Source organism: Botrytis fragariae (genome assembly GCF_013461495.1).
Source record: "Botrytis fragariae strain BVB16 chromosome Unknown tig00000274, whole genome shotgun sequence".
NCBI classification, from domain to species: Eukaryota; Fungi; Ascomycota; class Leotiomycetes; order Helotiales; family Sclerotiniaceae; genus Botrytis; species Botrytis fragariae.
In genome coordinates, this window is record NW_023501007.1 from 188,009 (window position 1) to 207,915 (window position 19,907).

The 19,907-nt window shown below is 43.4% G+C and overlaps 3 protein-coding genes across 3 annotated transcripts; 1 reads left to right on the forward strand and 2 right to left on the reverse strand.

Annotated features, from left to right (window-relative positions):
* Positions 1 to 1,670: 1,670 nt before the first annotated feature.
* Positions 1,671 to 4,814, forward strand: Bfra_012362 (putative ph signal transduction protein; the record flags this gene model as incomplete). The annotated part of the gene is made up of 4 exons (XM_037342679.1): positions 1,671 to 1,678; positions 1,746 to 1,983; positions 2,034 to 2,733; positions 3,124 to 4,814. 4 exons carry the CDS (start codon positions 1,671 to 1,673, stop codon positions 4,812 to 4,814), a joined length of 2,637 nt encoding a protein of 878 aa, XP_037187401.1.
* Positions 4,815 to 5,951: 1,137 nt separating this feature from the next.
* On the reverse strand, positions 5,952 to 8,918 carry Bfra_012363 (putative iq calmodulin-binding motif domain protein; the record flags this gene model as incomplete). The annotated part of the gene is made up of 1 exon (XM_037342680.1): positions 5,952 to 8,918. One exon carries the CDS (start codon positions 8,916 to 8,918, stop codon positions 5,952 to 5,954), a length of 2,967 nt encoding a protein of 988 aa, XP_037187402.1.
* A 2,499-nt stretch (positions 8,919 to 11,417) lies between these two features.
* On the reverse strand, positions 11,418 to 13,089 carry Bfra_012364 (uncharacterized protein; the record flags this gene model as incomplete). Its single annotated transcript, XM_037342681.1, has 2 exons — positions 11,418 to 11,693; positions 11,752 to 13,089. The coding sequence occupies 2 exons, from the start codon at positions 13,087 to 13,089 to the stop codon at positions 11,418 to 11,420; spliced, it is 1,614 nt and encodes a 537-aa protein (XP_037187403.1).
* Positions 13,090 to 19,907: the final 6,818 nt, after the last annotated feature.

Genomic DNA, 19,907 nt, shown 5'->3' on the forward strand with positions numbered 1-19,907 from the left:
ACCTCGTGTTTATTTATAGATTGATTGGTGGGTGATTGATTGATCGATCAATCAACATGACGATACTGAAGTCTGGAGAATCGAGATGAACATTGGTTTCGGTGCAAAGATTATAAATATCTCGCAGTGAATCAGTGGTGACGTTTTGGATACAGACAAGGGGGGTTTCGCTTCTACATGCAAATTGATGATTGTTGGGAGTGAAGTGAAGGGAGTGAAGTTTGTGTGAAGTTTGTGTGAAGTTTGTGTAAAGTTCGATAGATGTACGTATGATTCCTCGTAAACCTCTACACTAGAGAGAATTGTACAATGTTATGACTCCTTACCGACGATACAGTACGGTATGGTGGACAGAAAGAAGCCTCTCAAAACATCAGCATTTATCTCTTCCAAATCCAAAGCAACTAACCTCTTTGGATAACAGAAATCACATCTACCAGCTATCTCCCTAGAACCCGCAACGATCGTCATATAGGGGCAAATCATTTCAATCATTTCAATCAGTGCTTCATTCAATCAAGTAATATTCAAGTACAATCACGTCAATCTTCAACTCCATGACCAAGAGTAATAACTTCTCGGCACTCTTTCTAACAACATGAGCATCATAACCTCTTCAAACCAGCCTCTCGAAACAGCGATTGTCAAGGTAAGAGAAAAGATCGACGTTCGGCATTGCTTTTGAGTTTATTTTTATATTTCATTCATCGACGGTGTACACTGATTTTCAGAAAGCAACGGGCCGAACCAAGTTTCAATGTAAAGTCGTTGTTTCTGTTTCGGATGATCTTTTGGGTGAATGGCAATTCGATGAGTACGCACACGGTACTTCCGACGATGTAACGTATTATATCTGCCATGCTCCCATCCCATTCGATCATAATCTGGTACGGTACTACTATGGCTGTTTGTCACATATTGATAAAGTAATTTCTCTCTGGAGTTTCTACTGAGCATGTGGAGTTGAGACCCTCGAGATCCCAAAAGGTGGCTTCGGAAATGGCTTGAATGAGGAATAGGGGGTTGCAATCGTAGTGACCTGGACTCGGTATAAAGACAAAAGGGGTTTGCGAATTCGGGCATGATACGAAGACCGATATGAGAGCAAGAGTGAGTTGAGTGGTTTCTCAGTGTTCAATCATATTCGAGGTTAGGTGTGATGTTCTTCGTTTCCCATCCTATCCCATCCAAGTTGTTCTTGATCGAATCTGTTAGTTATTCGCCTGGCTGGGTCATCATGCACGATTCTGTACATTCTAGAAGTGCAGCATCAACGGTACGGAAGTCTCACTGCGGTGGCACATGTTCTGAGACCTCTCACGGAGAATAGATTGATATCCGAATGCCTGAAAAGTTAAACTGTAGGTCACAATGGTGAGTTGATTTTGATTTTGATGTGGATGATTGACTGAATGGTCAACATCGCTACCAATCTTTGTAAGGTTGGCAGATAAACAAACAATATTCATGATTTCACTATTGCTTGTGAAGCCACCCTTTCAGTCTATCAAATATTTATGCCTTGTGGCCTCAATTCCTGCCTTATTGATCCCAGCGCAATCTGAGACCCTGTATCAAAATGCGCCCGCATTATTTACCATGGGAGAAGTCGACGTCCAGAAGGATTTCCCCTCAAATCATAGACAACCATAAGTCGATCGAAATTCATCATGGCTAGGTAAGTAGGACTCTACGTCTAATGTCATACCTTCAGCAGAATCACAAGCTAATTTATCAACTCGCAGCAATATTCTCTTTCTGCCATTTCGAAAGGCGACCAACCTACAATTATCAGATGCTATAAAGCAATACATATCCACCAAATATGACCAACATCCGGATATGTTCAAGCAGGACCTTGAGGTTATTGATGCTTTACGAAGAGATGCTATTCATGTTAGGGAACCTCATACCACTGGAATAAGAAAGATATCAGCATATGCGGGTCAACTTTCCTGGTTGGGGGGTAAATTCCCTATAGATGTATGCCAGTCCTCTACGTTCTGCATATATATACTTACTTATCTGAATAGATCGGAGTAGAGTTCTCATGGTACCCCGCTCTAGGATACAACATCGACCGACTCGTCGTGGAAAATAACCTCAAATTCGAACTCGCAAATGTAATGTTCAACCTAGCGGCTCTCTATTCCCAGCTCGCCATGTCTGCCAATAGAGCAACGGCGGATGGATTGAGAATTGCTTGTAATAACTTTTCGCTGGCGGCGGGGGTACTCAAACATTTAAAGGAGGAAATAATACCCGAGTTGCGCACTTCTCCTCCAGAAGATATGGATGATGATACACTGGAGTGTCTTCAAAGTCTTATGTTAGCACAAGCCCAAGAATGTTTTTGGGCAAGAGCACGGGGAAATGGGACCAAAGATGCTTTAGTGGCTAAACTAGCTGCAAAAGTGTCGGATTTATATTCGCAAGCTTCGGATTGGGGTATGAAGAGTAATGCTATAAGTTCGGAATGGCTACATCATTCATCGGTTAAACATCATCATTTTGCGGCGGCGGCACAATATCGCATGGCGTGTGATTGTTTGGAGAAGAGAAAATACGGAGAGGAGGTAGCGAGGTTGACAGATAGTATTGTTTGCGCCAATGAGGGAATCAAGGAAATAAAATATGTCAATAAAGCCGTGGCAAATGAGTTGCAGTTGTTGAAGAATACGGTGACGGAATGTTTGAAAAGGGCTGAGAAGGATAATGATTTAATTTATCTTGGTAAGTTTTGTTTCTCCTAAGTTGGTTGATTGGGTGACGCTCCGCTAGCCCTCCGGGGGCCACTGCCGTGGAGGCAGACTATTTTTAAATGCGAGTAAGCTTCCGCGCGCAGTGCAGTATGGAGATTCGAGAGCTTGCTGGTGGGTGAAAAACGTAGCGGGGAAGGAGGGTATAGCGCGGCTTCTATGCATTCCCACTGTTCTTTACAAGAGCGTAGCGAGCTATGACGGCTCAGTGAAGCACGGAGAAAGCCTCCACATTGCCATCCTCAAATTGTAATATGAGAAGTTCCGAGCGGAGCAAGCTATGGGGTTTGGGGGCTTGCCCCCATATCCAACCCGAATAATTAGGACGATTATGTATTTACTCGGATACCAGCTAACTTTCTAGATCCCGTACCACCTAAGAACGAACTAAAACGCCTTGAACGAGCAAATATGGCCAACCCTATAATCCCAAAAGAAGTTTCTGAACCCATGACTTTTCTTGGAGATCACAAAGAATTTGGACCGCCATTGTTCTCCAAACTTGTGCCTTTTGCTGTTCATGTAGCAGCCAGTATCTACGAAGAACGCCGCGATCGAATTGTGAATAACAATATTATTGACGAACTTGAGATTTTAACAACCCGCATCCATGATACCCTTCGTTCCCTCAATCTCCCAGGCTCTCTACAAGCCCTTGAGAAGCCTTTGGGTCTTCCTCCTACTTTGCTTTCCCATGCGGAAGAGCTACGTCAAGCAGATGCAATTGGTCGTATCAATCGATCATTTTCCGATGCTGCAAAGCTCAAGGCGTCGGATGAAGGTATATTTTTCGAAGCTAAAGAGCTATTACAATCAGAAGCATCTGAAAATGATCGACTACTGAGAAAATTCGGAAGTGATAGATGGGCTCGTTTGGACTCTCGATCCGCATCCCCAAAACTATATACTCAAGTGGATGAGATCGAAGGTTATTTCAAAAGTGCAGCGAATAGTGACCAAGTTGTTATCGTCAAATTTCGCGAGTATGAATCTATTCTTCAGATTCTTACCAGTTCAGATCGGGATATTGGAAATTTTGTCCCTAGCTCCCGACGAGTTAACATACCACCTAACCTTGAAGGGGAAGTTTCCAAACTTAGGAATTCCCTTAATGAGATTTCGAGATTGGAGAGTAGAAGGAGGAGGAAAATCGAAGCTATAAGAGAGAAAGCAAAAAAGGATGATATAAATCATAGCATCCTAGCTGAAACTGCTCGTTTGGAACGAGAATATCCTTCAACACCTGTTGTTCCAGCTCATTTTGAAGATTTCTTTGAAAGACGCCTCTCCCATACCTACGACGCAGATCTCACTTCTCTTAAAACCGAATCGGAAGAACAGGAAAAGCTCCTCCAACAATTGGAAATCGCAAATGCATCATTCATTAAAGCTAGAGCCGGAGATACAAGCACGAAGGAGAGAGAACAGGCCTTACAGAAACTTGAAATGGCATACTATAAGTACAAAGAAATCGTGAATAATGTAGATGGCGGAAGGAAGTTCTACAATGATTTGGCGAAGATAGTAGGGAGATTTAGAGATGGTTGTAAGGCTTTTGTGCAGGATAGAAGAGAGGAGGCAAGGAGAATGGAAGCGGATTTAAGTATGCCGTTGAAACCGATGAGTAGTCTTAGTTTACATCATCCCCAACCAGGAGTTGGCGGGGGAGGAGGTATAGGGGGACATCATGCGCCGCCGCCGCCACAACCGCTCATCCCGGTGCAGATGCAGGGCGGAGAAGTGCCCAGTCCAAGGAGAGAATTGAGTCCGATCCAAGCACCGGTTCCGCAAAGAGCGAGCTTGCAGAGTACGCCTGTGAATGTTGGGGGAGCGGGTCCCGGGGGTCCCGGGGGAGTGGGGAATGTAGGAGGTATGCCAGGCGCATTTGCAAACAGTGTTAATATGGGTGGGGGTGCAGGTGCAACGTGGAATCCGGAATTGGGAATTAAATTCGGTGGTGCTGGTGGTGCTGGGGAAAATGCACCTCCGCCACAGACGCAAGCGCAGCCGAAACAAACGACGTGGGATCCGAGTGCAGGATTGAGATTTGGATGAGGGAGTGGGTTATGTGGAAGGTGAAGGGGGGTATTAGGGAGTGAACTTTTATGTATGTATTCATTCATGTGATCAAAAGTGGTCTCGAGACACACGCTTGTACTCTTACAATATCTATTTTACCTAAGAAATACTCGTACATATTCAGTACATAGTATATATATGCATACCTATGGAGAGAGAAAATAATACATATATATATATATGTACATGTATGTACATAATAGCACATAACAAGACGATCAACAGACAAACGAACAGAGGAACAATGAGATAAGATGAGATGAGATATATATGAGAAAAGGTTGGAAGTGAGAAGAATGAGAAATTCAAATAGAAAAATGAAATATATCTATTGATCTACTTATAATCATTACGAATCTGAATTTCAAATCTTTAAAACATTGATTTCCATATAACAATTACATGGAGGGGATTTTGCGAGCACCGATGATATGATGTGATATGAGAGTGGAGTGGGTGGAAATTCACAGTCCAGTCACATTGGAAGAGAGATAGTTTGTATGTAATACGCTGGCTTTATCGAACTGGTTGATTGATTGATTGAATAGTTAAATGAACAAGTATTCGACTGATCAAAAGAGGGGTAGAAATATTCCCATTCCAGTCCTCCGCCCCAGCTCCTTCCATCGCTGCTACACACACTGCATGACGACCTACGAAATATAGGTATAGTATACCAAGGACGAAACCCCTGCCGCACTCATTGCTATGCTATATGTAGACAAAGTACGCGATATGAAATACCGACCGCACCAATGCCTACCACGCTATGTATCAAACCTCTACCTATTCCCCCATCCATTACCTCCCAAAAAAGCAAAAGGCCAAGTAATAAACAAAGTTCGTAATTCATGTCCATCCATCCATGATATAATATCCTAACCATCCCAAAGCAAGGCAAGAAATCATACAAGCAGGTAACCAAATAAATCCTCAAGCCCCCAACTCCCATGCTTATTTCAAATCAAAGTGACCCCACTCCGTATCCTCATCCATTCCTGCGAGGTAATGAAGCCCAAGCCCCAGGACGCCTGCCGAAAGGAGGTATACACAGAACCCCAACCCGGCAACCGCATGAAATCAAATCCCCATCCCTCAAAGATAAAATCCAAATCAAACTTCAACCTCACTCGCGGCCGCAGTCTCAACAACCTCGTACCAGAGTCCATGGGCATCCTTGTCTACTCTCCCCATCTTCCCAAGCACTTCCACAATCCCTCCAATCTTCGCCACAAACTCTGGCATACCCAACCCCGCAATTCCTTCATTGCCATTCCCATCATTCCTTGGGTTTTCTTTTGCCAATCTATGAATAAGATAACCTCTCAATCTAGTCATCAAAAGTTTCATAACCGGCTCACGAAGTTCTCCTTCAGTAGAACTTAGAGCCGAAGCTGCTGCCATAATTCTCTTGACTAATTCGCGGATGTGATTCTTGGTAGCCATGGGCATACTTCTACTACTTTCCAATGCGGCTGTGATGCCTTGTTCTGCCTGTTCTGATTCCTTAGAATTTTCAAGCACGGAATAAACTCTTGAAGCTTCCGTTTTCCACTGACTTCGAACATCTCGCTTAAGGATATTCTTGGCCTGTAGAAGAATTGCTGAAGTGGTGACGATTCGAAGAGTATCTTTCCTTGCCGTCTCGATTCTTGCCATGTCCAACTTTAAGGTTTCTGGTACTGGGCTTCCGGGTGCAGATGTACATATATCTACCAGCATCTGAATGTATGTTTTCTCTGGTGTAGGTCTGTTTCTCGCTAAACCGACATTCTCCGGATCTCGACGAGCAGCTTCTGTATAAACCTTTTGACGAGCTTCGCGCCAAGCTCTTGTGGTAATGGTAAGATCGTTGTTGGTCTCTTCCATTTCTTCCGAGAAACGTTTAGTTTCATATGTGGAAGCATGCTTGATCAGTTCAGGAGCCGATTGTTGAAGCATGAAATTGGCATAATCGAGTTGCATTAGATCGATGAAGCGCATCAATGCTTGAAGACGATCGACAAAATCACCTTCTCTGAGAGTAGTCTCAGCAAGAATTTTGACCTCGTCATCCCGGAAAGGAGCACATAATCGAGGTAAGATATTGCCCATAAAATTGAAGAAAGTTTCGTAAGAAAACCTGCCATTCTTGAGCTCTGATGCTACCAAATCTGTATCGAGGGAATCTTCAATGAGTTTGTACATTGAATTTCCAGGAGTAAGAAGACGTTGAAGTTTGCCTTTGATGTTATCGGCCATTGCAAGAACCCAAGGATCACTATTTCCAGCTGCGACTTCTTGTCTCATGGAATCGAAGATAAGTTGATTAACGACCCCTCGCTGTTGAAGACAATCTTCCATCGAGATACGATATTCTTTATTAATGGCCAATTCATGAACCAAAGTTCGATTGTCTGGAAGTATTGAATTAACTGATCTAAGATTATCTGCATCGGTAACTTGCCCACGACGTTGTTTGACAGGTGTAGCGGGTGGTGTAAGGGTTTGTAAATGAGATGCAACGGCATTATCGGAAGCATTAAAATCTTCAATGACAGGAGATGCTGATCCGGTTTCTGCCGCACGAGGTTTCGAATCCCCAGTAGGTTGTTTGGTTTGTTTAACCTTTCTTGCTTCTCGGATAGCATTTGAAATTAATCGTTTTCCCTGAACTGGTCCAGCAAGTCTCTTGATCCTAACCATCAATTTAAGTTGATTGTCTCTGATTCCATCACGATATGAATCGGTGACAGATTCTTCCGTACTATCTTTCACGGTTTGCCATATCGAATCTAATTCTACAAATTGTAAAACCATCATATCAATAAGCGTACTTGCATCTCTCGATTTCCAAGCGATAAAAGCATTGAAGAATGTTGCATAAACTTCCGACAGTGTCGAAAGCTGAGCTGGAGGAGGTGTGTAATTGTTTGCAGTTGTCAATCTAGACAAAACAGTTTCAAAAGAAATAAGTAGATCTCGGGCTTTTGCAACGAGGTCCTGCAATTGTGGATTAGCCAAATCATCCCTCTTCATTGGTTGCGCTCCTACCTGTTCCTGTTCTCCTTTATCACCTTTGCTACTCAAAACCTGTGTAGGGTGACCAAGGATAAGGAAAGCGCTGAGAAAGGTTCGGACTGCTGTCATTTCATTGACTGATCCGCTTTCTCCTTCTTTGAGCCCACAGATTCTCAAAATATGTGCCGTACTAAGGAGAACTTTCTCTTGTGCCAATAAATCAACCACTTTCTCAAATGACGTCTCGCGAACTCCATCAATTGTGAGCCCCAGTTCTGCAAAATCATGTAGTGCCTTCCAACGTCTATGGACTCTCCATCTAGTTTGAATTATCTTTGCTGCCGCTGACTCGGTAAGTGGTGCTTTCTTGATCTCTGCAACTGGACTTGGACTCGAACTCTTTCTCATATTACTCAAACTTCTTCCTCGTTGTTTACTGTTATTACTTCGACTCAAGATTTCCTCTCGCCTCCTTTCAGCCTCGGCAAGTTTTTCCTCCATCTCCTTTCTAAGCTTCTTCCCTTCTAGTTCCCTTTTCTCTTTCATAGTCTCCGCAATTCCCTTTGCTCTCTTAACTTCCTCCGCACAACTCGCTACAATCTCTGCCAAATTCTTCTCTCTCGCTTGTTGCGCTGCTAATGCTCTTTCTTCCGTATTCGTAGTACTTCTCGGTGCTGCCTTGGCCAATGCCGCCCTCAGCCTAACTTTCTCCGCGTGCGCTGCCCTATCGGCCAATCTAGCCTTTCGATCTTCAAGTATACTCGCTCTACGTAGATGTTGAGCGATGTAATTACTCTGCGGGCCCGGCATACCGGCGTGGCCCGCCGCATGACGACTCGAGCCATGTGAATGAACTGACGAGATGGAGTTTCGTCTCGAAGATGCAGCCGAAGATTTACGTCGATTATTGGTGGGGCGATAGAATCTTGCAGCAATGCGTGGTGGTGGTGTATGAATTCGATTTGAAGGGGAATCTTCCCTCTCGGATATAAGATCGAGGTCTACGGGGTCTTCTGGCATACCGGTTGATTCCATAATGTTACGGTCGGGATCGCTCATATCTTGAGATGCGCGACGCATTGTGTATATGTAGAGGTATGGTTGGGGTACTTTGGGTGGGGCGGTGGGTTTTTGTCGAGGTTGAAAGCTGAAAGTGTTCGCAGGTTGCAGATGGTGGTAGTTGCTACTTGCTTGGTGATGAATAGCTAGGTATGTAAATATGATGTGATTGATTTGGAAATGATGACTGTTTCGTCGAGTGAATCCTGGTATTGGATTGAAATGAATTATGAACCGTGCATTCGATTTGAATCCCAAAGTCCCACGAAGATAGTAAATGCAATAATGATGTGAAAGGGTAGAGAGCAGAAGGTAGAGGGTACAGAGTAAAGGTACAGAGTAAAGAGTACAGCAATCTTTCGTATCCGGCTTCCAGAAGTATTGAGGACAAGGTAATGTGGTAATGTATCGGTAATGCAATGCAATGTAAGATGGAAAGTTGGGTAGGATACCTCAGTACCTAGGCAGGCACCGTTGGATAAAACAGTGAAATGAAGTTGTACAATGAATGGATGGATGGATGGATGAATGAATGAATGGATATCCAATGGTATGTGTTGGTAGGCACGAAGAACAAATTAAAGTTTAATTGAGGAGGCTGGTTTGAATAGTAAAGGTTGAATGCGACCAATGTGAAGATTGAATTCGTATTCTTCGAGTCATGATACTCGTACAGTGAGGGCGAGGTATGATAATGGTGGTAGTCGTGGTGGTGTTGAGAGAGAATCAAGTCCCAGACATCTACAATGCGAAGGGGCTTTGGCGTTTAACCTTTTATTATCAGGCTTGGCTGAAAACGACGATTATGCGATTTTGCTTAGTGATGGCATGGGGAAAAGAAAGAATCACATGGAACATTTATCAGAGAGAAGAGAAGAAAGAATATTATCACCATCCACAATATCACATCAAGATCAAATCAACATCTACAATGTCATATCAAGATCATATCAAGATCATACCAACATCTACAATATATTCTAGATTCAATGTTTGTATGATGATATTGTATCATTGCTCTTCCGCTAGACGCATTATCCTTCAATCAAATCTTCAGACCCTCATCTTCAACTGCCCCCATACCATCCATCCATCCATCATCATGATCCTGCCCACATCATACGCACATACATACATACATACATACCACAGTACATGCATGCGACAGAATGTCTTACCTTCCAGACAGACAAATCCCCACCGCATGTCAACATCATACATGCCCCGAGTTCCAACTTCCAAGGTCAGAGTATGCAATATACGCTTTCTCTTTTTTCATTCGTCGAAAAGGTACCCTCATACTGATTCCATGTCCCATTCCATTCCATCATGATTCATCAGACAAACAAAACACACACCAGACCCTCAAATTCAATACCGACTCGAGAGTCGAGATGAATATCAAACAAATGATCTTCCGGGGTACATACTAGATCTAGTACATTATTTCCGATCTCTTCGTTCCAATTTCTTCATTCTGCATTTTCACTCTCCGTTGTAGAAAAAGTTCATTTCGGATTCGGTGTCCAAGAATAGATTTCCTATCGCTTTGGAATTTATTGCCAGTGCAATAAATGCCATGTTTCACTTGTTTTCGAGTACCCTACTTCAAGAGTGGGAGGTAGCTGAGTAGCTAAACAAATGATTACGAATCTGAGGATGAGATGAGGATGAGAATTGTGAGTGCAAGTTTCTTTCAGATTCATGTCCATAGTAAGATGGCAGTGTAGTAATCAAGCCAAATGCTTTAAATCCATCGCGTACCACATGATAGCCCTCGTAGTGTGGTATGATTATTCTTTGGAGGAATCAATACTACCCCTCCACCGTCCTCAATCTACCGTATAAATCCTTCGTACCCGTGTGGCAAATTCAAATGTTGCAATCACAGGTACTTGGTTATTCATTCATTTCATCAACTTATAGAGTTCAGTATAAAATTCCATGGATTGATTTCAAGCTATTTACAAGAATATAACATCACACTTCCTCAATTGTTTGCATCGTTCTGCACAGCACATCAAAAGAGGAGAAGAATAGAAGATTGCACAATAGCATACAAGGAATACTTTCATGAATCTGTAAATTGAGACGCTTATGCAAAAAACTATCCTCCAAATCCCTCGTGCCATCCATCATATGCAAGAACTCCATAGAAGTGTTAGTCATAACCTGATGACCAAAAACATACAAGCAAGCAAAATGTTCAATAAAAACACAAAAAAACGCATACATAAAACTCTAAAAATGATAATGCACAAGAAAGTATTTGGTTTTTATTTTGTCTTCATTGATATCAATCCCTTACATCAATCTCCAATCTTCTAAACTGTCTGATCCTGCTCCATCTTCAAATCCTCTTCATAAATATTTGGCAATAAAAAAACAATGTACAAGTAACAAAGGAAACCTCCACCTCAACATCTTCGCTCGTACACAATCACTTACTTCGCTGTCAAGAAGCAGTTGATCACATCGAGTTCAAGGATATACAAAATTCATTCCTTTTGTAGAGAGAATTTAGTAACCAGTTGGCTTGGCACCAGTTGGCTTAGCCTTGCTGGTCAAGAAACCAGAAGATGCGCACTTGGACTTCTTGGTGGAAGTAACAACAGTTCCGTTACCGTAGAATGGGATGGAAGTAACAGCGGCGGTGGTAGCTGGGATTGGGACAACGGTAGCAGTGCTAACAACGACAGAAGCGTCAGTGGTGGCAGCGGCAGCGTCGGTGGAGACAACAGCGGTTTGGATACCGGAAAGGGCACCAGTGGCATCAGATCCAGCGGCAGCGGCAGTCTAGAGATGATTATTAGTATGATGGGTTTTTGAAGTGTTCGAGTGATTAAAAACTTACAACGGTGACGGTTTGAGCGGCAACGGTAGCAGTGACAGTGACGGTAGCGGCCTCGGCACATGCACAGGTCTCAGATCCAGATGATCCGGAACCGGAAGATCCAGATCCCTCACCAGTGGTCTCTCCAGAGGATGCACCAGCGGTAGCGGATGGGGAAGCAGATCCAGCACCTGAGGCAACAGCGGTAACACCAGCGAGACCAGTAGCAGCAGATCCGGAGGAAACAGCTGAAACGGTGACGTAGTGAGTGGAGGTGGAGGTACCGTAGACGGTGGTGGTTTGGGAAGTGGTAGATTCACCAGCGGAAACGACACCAGCCTCGGAAGAAGCAGCGGCGGAACCAGCTGGGGATCCGGCACCGGAGGAAGCGGCAACGGTTTGAGTTGGGGTAACAGTGGCGTAGATGGTAGAGGCGGAGGTCTCAATGATGGTGGTGGTGACAACGGTGGTGGAAGAACCAGAGCCGAGAGTGTAGGTCAAGGTGTGGCTAGCGTTGGCAGTGACGGTTTGGATGGCGGAAACGACGCCAGTTCCGAGAGGAACGACGACGGAGGATGGGGAAGATCCAGTTGGTGCGGCAACACCGGAAGCAGCTGGGCTGGTCTCAACACCGAGAGCGCTGGAGACAGCGGCGGCTGGGAGAGAGGAAGCAGCGAGGGATGAAGCTGGGGAAGAAGCGGATCCAGCTGGGGCAGCCCCAGATGGAGCAGCTCCGGATGGTGCAACAACACCAGCGGATCCAGATGGGGATCCGTAGCCAGCTGGGGCACTTCCAGATGGAACAGCACCAGATGGTGCAACAACACCGGAGGCAGCTGGGCTGGTCTCAACACCGAGGGCAGAGGAAGATGCGACAGCACTTGAAGCAATTGGGCTGGTAGCACCAACGACTCCGCTGGAAGCAGCTGGGATAGCAGCGGTGGTGGTGGCACCGTAGAAAGAGCTTTCACTTGCAGCACTGGCAATGGCGGAAGAGAGGGATGCAAGAGCAGATGTCAAGTGCTTGCTAGTGATGACGGAGCTAGCAGATTCGGCCTCGGCGACTGGGCAAACAGTGGTGGCCAAGGTAACGGTATCGGTAACGACGATAACTTCTGGGGTGGTGGAAGCTCCCTCAGCGGTGGAGGTGGCACGAGCTGGGCAGTTGGTGATGGAAGCAGCGCATGAGGTGACGGTTCGGACGGTGGTAGCGTAAACGGTTAAAGTGGTTTGGCCGTTATCAGCAGCGGAGGTGGCAGAGATGGTACCGTTGTTAATACGCTTTGGGTGGTAGTGACCTTGTTGAGAAGCGGTGGCAACTCCGGCCAAAAGAGCCAAGGAAGCAGCTGTGAAATGCATGGTGATTGATATCGAAGGATAAATGTAAATTCTAGAATCCTCGTAAATGATATGTTCCTTCCTGTTGCGATATATTCCCAAGCAATCAATGCTATCCTAATTGTGTCTGAAAAATCCAAAGAAGAATGGCTATGTACCCAAAATGTTTTCTTTTTTGTTAAACTTGTATGTATGTGGTCGTGATGAATCGTTTGTGTTAAAGAGCGAAAGTCGATTCCGCAAAAAGGTGTATGCTTTCAAGGTAAAGAATGACTGTAGAGTTGGAAATAGAGAAAGGAACTCTTTTGTGCAAAAGGGACTTGGTAATGACTGTGTAGTGATCAAGGAAGATCTTGTGTTGAAAAAGGAGGGTGGAGGAATCTTTTAAAGAAAGGATGAGGAAGGGTGCGGTGCTCCTCGCTATAGGAGAATTATTAAAAGGAAATGGGCAAAACGGACGGGGAGGGTGGGCACAGAAAAATAATGAGTGGAACCCTGGACAAGTGGGATTAATTATGAATTGAACATGGATGAGGGGGGTTCCTGGTTCGATTACTACCTACTTGGTCCAAGGAGAATAAAATGTGTTAAGGATGGATCCATGGGGAAGGGGGTTTGTATGGCTCCTATGGTATGGTACCATTCTCCATTATAACGCTGAGGGAAAAAAAAGACTTTTTTTTCGCTTTGCTTGCCACATTTTACACCCAGACGGCGCGGTTCCAAACCACATGGGTGCTATGCAGGTACAGCTAACAACCCAGGTCGTTAAGAGGATCTCACCGCAATTGACCCTTGAAAGTCATCGGAACCTTGGAACGCAAAAGCTTGGAGGATTTCTCGTTTTTGAGAGGCTATGTTATTATCTCTTTCAGGGGCTAGTCATATTCTAATTCTTCATGTTTGTGCAAAGAGAACCAATCACAATCCGATGTTGCGTGAGAGTTTTGCGTGTTCCATTCTCTCTTCCAATGAGATGGAAGATAGGGGTAAGAATCATGACACCGGATGGTGATAGAATCATTACTCAAAGAACACAAGTTTACACATCTGTATGGAAGCTAGAAGTATACAATCCCAATCGGTCCCGTCCGTATAAGGTGATTAGATGAATAGATGAATTCCGATCCATAATTCTCATCATATTCTGGCTTCCTAATGGGCGGAGCAAAACCGGTCCAAGCAGGCATTGAGAAATTGAAGGGCACTAATCTTCGTTTCAAAGGATTCGGTTGGCTTGCTCTACTCAATTTCCACGATGATTGGTGAAACCCATACTATAATTTTTCCCTACGCAGTAGTGGAAGCAGCCTACCTACCTACTTACTACCTAAAATCCTAAACAAACAAAACGGACACTAACAATGTGAGCTCTGAGTGAAATTTTGAGTTTGGGGAGGGAAAAAAGGTTAATTGAAAGATCATGATTCATCATATCATACATTCTCCTTTAGTTTTCTGCATGAATTTGAATCTTGGGATGATACAGTTGCTACTCAGACAAAATGAATCGTTCATCCCGTAGTCGGTATAGCTGGATGATTACGACATATGATTTAAGCCTCTTTGTTTTGAGTGTTTCTTCTGCGTGAATGCGAATCGAATCGCATGGAATGATCTATGTATTTAGGTGTGTATGCATGTATGCTTCGTATGTATGTATGATCTGATATGAAAACACAAATTGTGGATAATTCAATATATATATGCGCGCAATGTATGTACACAGTATGTACTGTAAGTAGGTACCTCGATAGTCTTACATCGTATCTCGAAATTCAGGATTCATCTTGTCAATTCATTGAACCACGTACGTATATTCCTTGAGTAGATTACAGTTGGACGAATTGGTCAAAAGTATGTAGATGTGATGACGACTTTTCACATATCAGTAACAGTAGATTTTCGGAAATTAATTATCTGTTGGCCAAGATGGGAATGATTGGTGAAGACAAACTTAGATAGAGGGGATCTTCTTACATCGCAAACTTCTTTTTTCTTTCTGTACGATGTGTTGTGCTTTGCTTTGTGCTTTGTGCTTGAACTTTTGATTAATCATGATTCATAATTTACTTTTTGAGGTAATTGACGTACCAAGAGGGCCAAGCTTTCAGTGGTCGACCTTCAATTTCATCTGACCGTCTTTAATTTCTGTCAAGCTTCATTTCGGCATGCAGTGTAAATTTCCCCAGTCTGGATGCTGAAGGATGGAAAACCCCTCGTTGAGACGATACCGGCTGGTCATGTATTGTCCACTTACTCATGGTCCGATGGTCGTCGAATGATAAAGCCTCAAGTCTACTCGGTCAAAGGTTGGATAGATTGGTGATGTTGTTAGTATCAGTGCTATAGCTTGTCAATTATCGATCAAGCGATTCAAGCCCCTTCATCGGGAGCTTCCACTGGCGTTTTAGACCGGACTCCTTTTCTCATTACTTCTACATCGTATTTACTCAGCCATCATCATTCACAACACCCGAAGCTTCAAAAATGTATCAACAACCATGAAGAAATCAATGACATCGTTACCAAACCCAAGGTAAGGTAGAGTTCATGAGGCGCAGTGTTTTAAAATAATCATTTCAGCATCATGCATCACCACCTCATAAGGCAATAGGGCAAAGTAAAAGCAAATCTAATCTCAAATCTTGATCATTCATATAAAAAGGTCGATCATAAGGCCACGGCATTTGTTTTTTCTTCAACCGCCTTGATCTATTCTTTCTTCTTCAGCCCAAAGTGTTCACTTACTCAAACGCCGAACTAAACGGTTGAACCTACAAAACAAAACTTCATCGTTGTCCAATCTGATCCCCACAACACAGCACAGCTCTTCACTTGAACATATGGCGCATCGCACAACGGTTCATGAAACTGTGCCTGCATAAAAGTAATCTCATGTCCACGACGATCTTCTCTCGTCCTAGCCATTTCCCTGCACCCAAAAAATATTACCCCTGAATATGCAAACGCCTATCAAACACCCCGGACTGATAAGTTATAATCCAAGAGTGTTATTGAATAAAACCTCTAGGATATCCTTCACGACAGACAAGATTGTTCTAGATTTTTCACTCTTGTAAACGCCCAGCTACGCGCTCTCCACTCCTCCAATGTGAGATGAGATTTCGGGAATTGGTCGAAATCGAAAGGAAGGAGAAATTTCATGTCTCGGACCATGGATTCCACTTCATCCATCACTCTCTTCCATTCCTCCAAAATAAAATACTCAATCTCCAAAATGCGTATCCTTCATCTTATCACTCTAGCATATCTTTCGAGCGCAAGTCCCCAAAATTAGCCTTCGATCTCCTTCTAGCCTTCACACGGATTACTTATACGGAGTAGCTTTCTATCCACAAAACATCCATGATCCATCCTTACCTAAGCTCGTGTTTTGCCAAGATTGGTACCCATGCTGCTCTCTAAAAGATGACTTTATATTAACCTTCCCAAGTACAGGCCAAAAAGTGTTTCATGTTAACGTTGGTTCATTTTAAACCTTACGGAATGATGAAAACCTTACGAATGTACAACTAGAAAAGGTAATGGAATTCCTGGCCGCTGAGATTAAACTGGCTGTTTCTGGTAGATGTTTTGATTCTGTCTTTCGATAGTTATTGAGGGAGAAGTTTGGTAGGTTCCACTTGTATCTGGTATGGCGGGATGGGAATCATGGGATGGAAGCGCTAGATGGAGGGAGTGCGGTGTTAAAGATGGGAAAACTAAAGATAGGGTATACGGCGTATGTAGTATGAGTATGAGTAAGTGTGATTATGTAGCTATCGCAATCAGGACTCGGTATGGCGAAGCGCTGGATGACAGGTTGATTTTCAGCTTATTCATTACGATGGTCTTCCTTCCTTCCACATAAACTTTTTGTAGCTACCTAATCCATCATCCAATACTACCTAGCTACAACTCAAATATCAATCAATCAATCAATCAACCATCAGTCAATCAATCATCGATCAATCAATCAGTCAATCAATCAATCAATCATCAACTGAACACAAATAATCCGTCCTCTCCTTCCCTTTCCTATACGGGAAACAGTACCTTTGGTACGCTCCCAAAAGGGGTGGATACTTTAACAATATTTCCCCATTCCAGAGCAAGGACAAACCTGGAGATGTCACTGCTCATTCCATCCAATTCATGTATCCTCATTTCGCTTCATCAGTAGCGCCCATAATTCCGTATCCACCGCCTACAAACGAAACTGGAAGTCAGTGTCTTCCATCTCATGTCATTTTATTAAAATGGAAAAAGCACGGAGGCTAGCTTTATCTATCTATCTGTCTATTTATCTATCTATCTACTCGACACCCCGTCCAAACATCTGAACTTCATGGCTTGGAGAGGGAAACAAGTTGTTTGACGCGGGTATACGGATAGGTTACAGATAGAACATTGTTGTTTGAGGTTGGTTGGGATGTTTACTTGTTAAGTTGTAGTATGTAGAATGCAGTATGAATGGGGAAGTAAGCCCTGTAGGAATTAGAACATTCTGGATGCGAGGAATTGGACGTTTGTCATTTTAACTCAAGCTTTAGGGATCGGGTAATCTATTTGAGATCGTGAAGTAGATGGATGGAGTCATCGCGGAGATGTGAGAGATGTGATGGTGTCGAGTGGCAATCATAAATCATCAATTTGACTCTTTTGAATATATATGAATACGGACGGGATTGGAAAACCTCGGTCCCGAAACTATGCCGAAAGTTGCGGGGGTTTTTTAGTTGGGGAATGAGAGGTTTAGGGGGTTCTGGTGATGTTGAGCTACGTATATACAGTTGCATGTTTTCTACTTGTGATAAAGTACAAGATTCTAGTTGGATGTGTCGCTGTCGATTACAAGTTTTCACTCTTGCTCTAATTTTTATATAGTGTTTGAATATCTCAAACAATGGTTGATGGTCAATCTACAGTCAGTCCCTATTTACATAGGTTTAGTCGATAGATACCTCCGATATTCTGGATAGCTTGCCGTTATGAATGTAGTTATTTCAAAAAAGACGCTCCGCTAGCCCACTGAGGGCCACTGCCGTGGAGGCAGACTACTTGGGAGCAGATCTCAACGATAATGCTGTTGAATACTTCCCAGTCAGATTATTCATGGCTGTCCAGTATCTCATCTAAATGTTTCATACTCGTTAACACTTTTTTGCTTCTGAGGCACGCTATCGCAGAACCTGTAACGAGAGATAGTACTACTTTCAAGACATAGCGATGCCGCAAGTGATTTTAGGGTTTGCATTTACCGATATGTACCAATAATAAGCCAAGCTAGGTTGCTGGAATGACGCTCAAACAGGCTTGTTCTCCGGAATAGCATTGAGCGTAATAAAATACATCCAGAAGTCCCAGAAGCTTCGCTATAGGGACCTAAAGGATACCATAATCATGTTTCTGAGCCGATAGTGACGGCAACACAAGCGCGTGAGTTCCCGGAGCGGGTTCGCTATCATGTCATTATTTGATCCTAGCGCGCAATCTGATGCAGTATCATGAGTGTCAATTGGATGTCCTCAAGGTTCATGGTAATAATCTGTTAGTAGTCTTCTTTGAAACTTGACTCCGGGGGCCTGATTTCGAGTGTGGCTGATACTCAATGAAACACGGCAACTGTATATATGTCTAATGCTTCGTGATGACATCGTTAGGAATGATAGGACATGGAAGTATCTTATTGAAAATTACCCCAATCATTACGACCCACCCAGAATACGGGGTTGAGTCTCCCAAAGAAAATTATGCGAAACGCGACAGAAGTGGGGAGAAATATACGGTGATGGGTTTCGCATGAGCAGGCACATGGCTTGGAGAAAAGCAGACTCATCTATACGGGGATTCCGGAATCCTCGGAATCCTCGGTGGGAAACACAATGTCATCGTAAGATCTCGTATAGTGTCGGTATGACGTCAATGGATGCGATGTTCACGACATCCTGTTGTACCATACTTTCAATCAGTCATATGAGAGATCCATAATGTCATTATTGTCAGAAGTTATTTGCAAAGAACTTAGATCGATGTAGGATATCTATGTGTACCGTCTGTATATCAAAACTCGCAGGACATCACCTTGGCACTGCCATGAGCTGAAGGGACACCATATTTGCCTGCTATGATCACACTTCGCGTACAAATCTCTGTGTATTGCTGATGTATAACATCTAATCTTGATTGTCTCCAATTTTGTGTCTACCATCTGGCTGAATCAGGATATGCAGGCCCTCTAGGTAATTACACAAGCCTCCTCCCCCCCAAAATAGTTGGGCTCTTTCTTTCGGACTTCGAGAGGTATCGCTGAGTGGAACCGTCGTGCCTTTCACAGCTAATGATGCAGTCGGATTCACCTTTCAAAACTCTTTGTTCATCTTGTAAAAGCAAGCAGATTTCCGACAATTCAAAGATGAATTAATGTCTCCAAATCATAATGTCGAAATATATTGATATGAGCATAAGTGCCTCGCATGAGATGTAAACATGTTCTTTCAATCAAAGAAAAAGTGTCCAATTCAGATCCAGAGAAGACCACATTATGAGTCGATTTCAAAATACTTGAAAAGCAAGCGAAACGGCATCGCTGCGATTTCGATAGTAGCATATCCGTGAGATAAACACAGCTGTAAGGACAATTTATGGCGAAAGTCATGTTTAGTAGCTTAGTCAGTGCTTTTGTGTTCTTAAGCAGAGCTGATGATAATGTGGTGTGTATCTTGTGTGCTGAGTTGGAGTTATTATCTGGTGGGATTGTTGACAATGGGAGTTTAATTCAAGCTAGCTGTATCATTGTGAGCCAGTGTAGACAATAGTGTACTATGATGAAACTG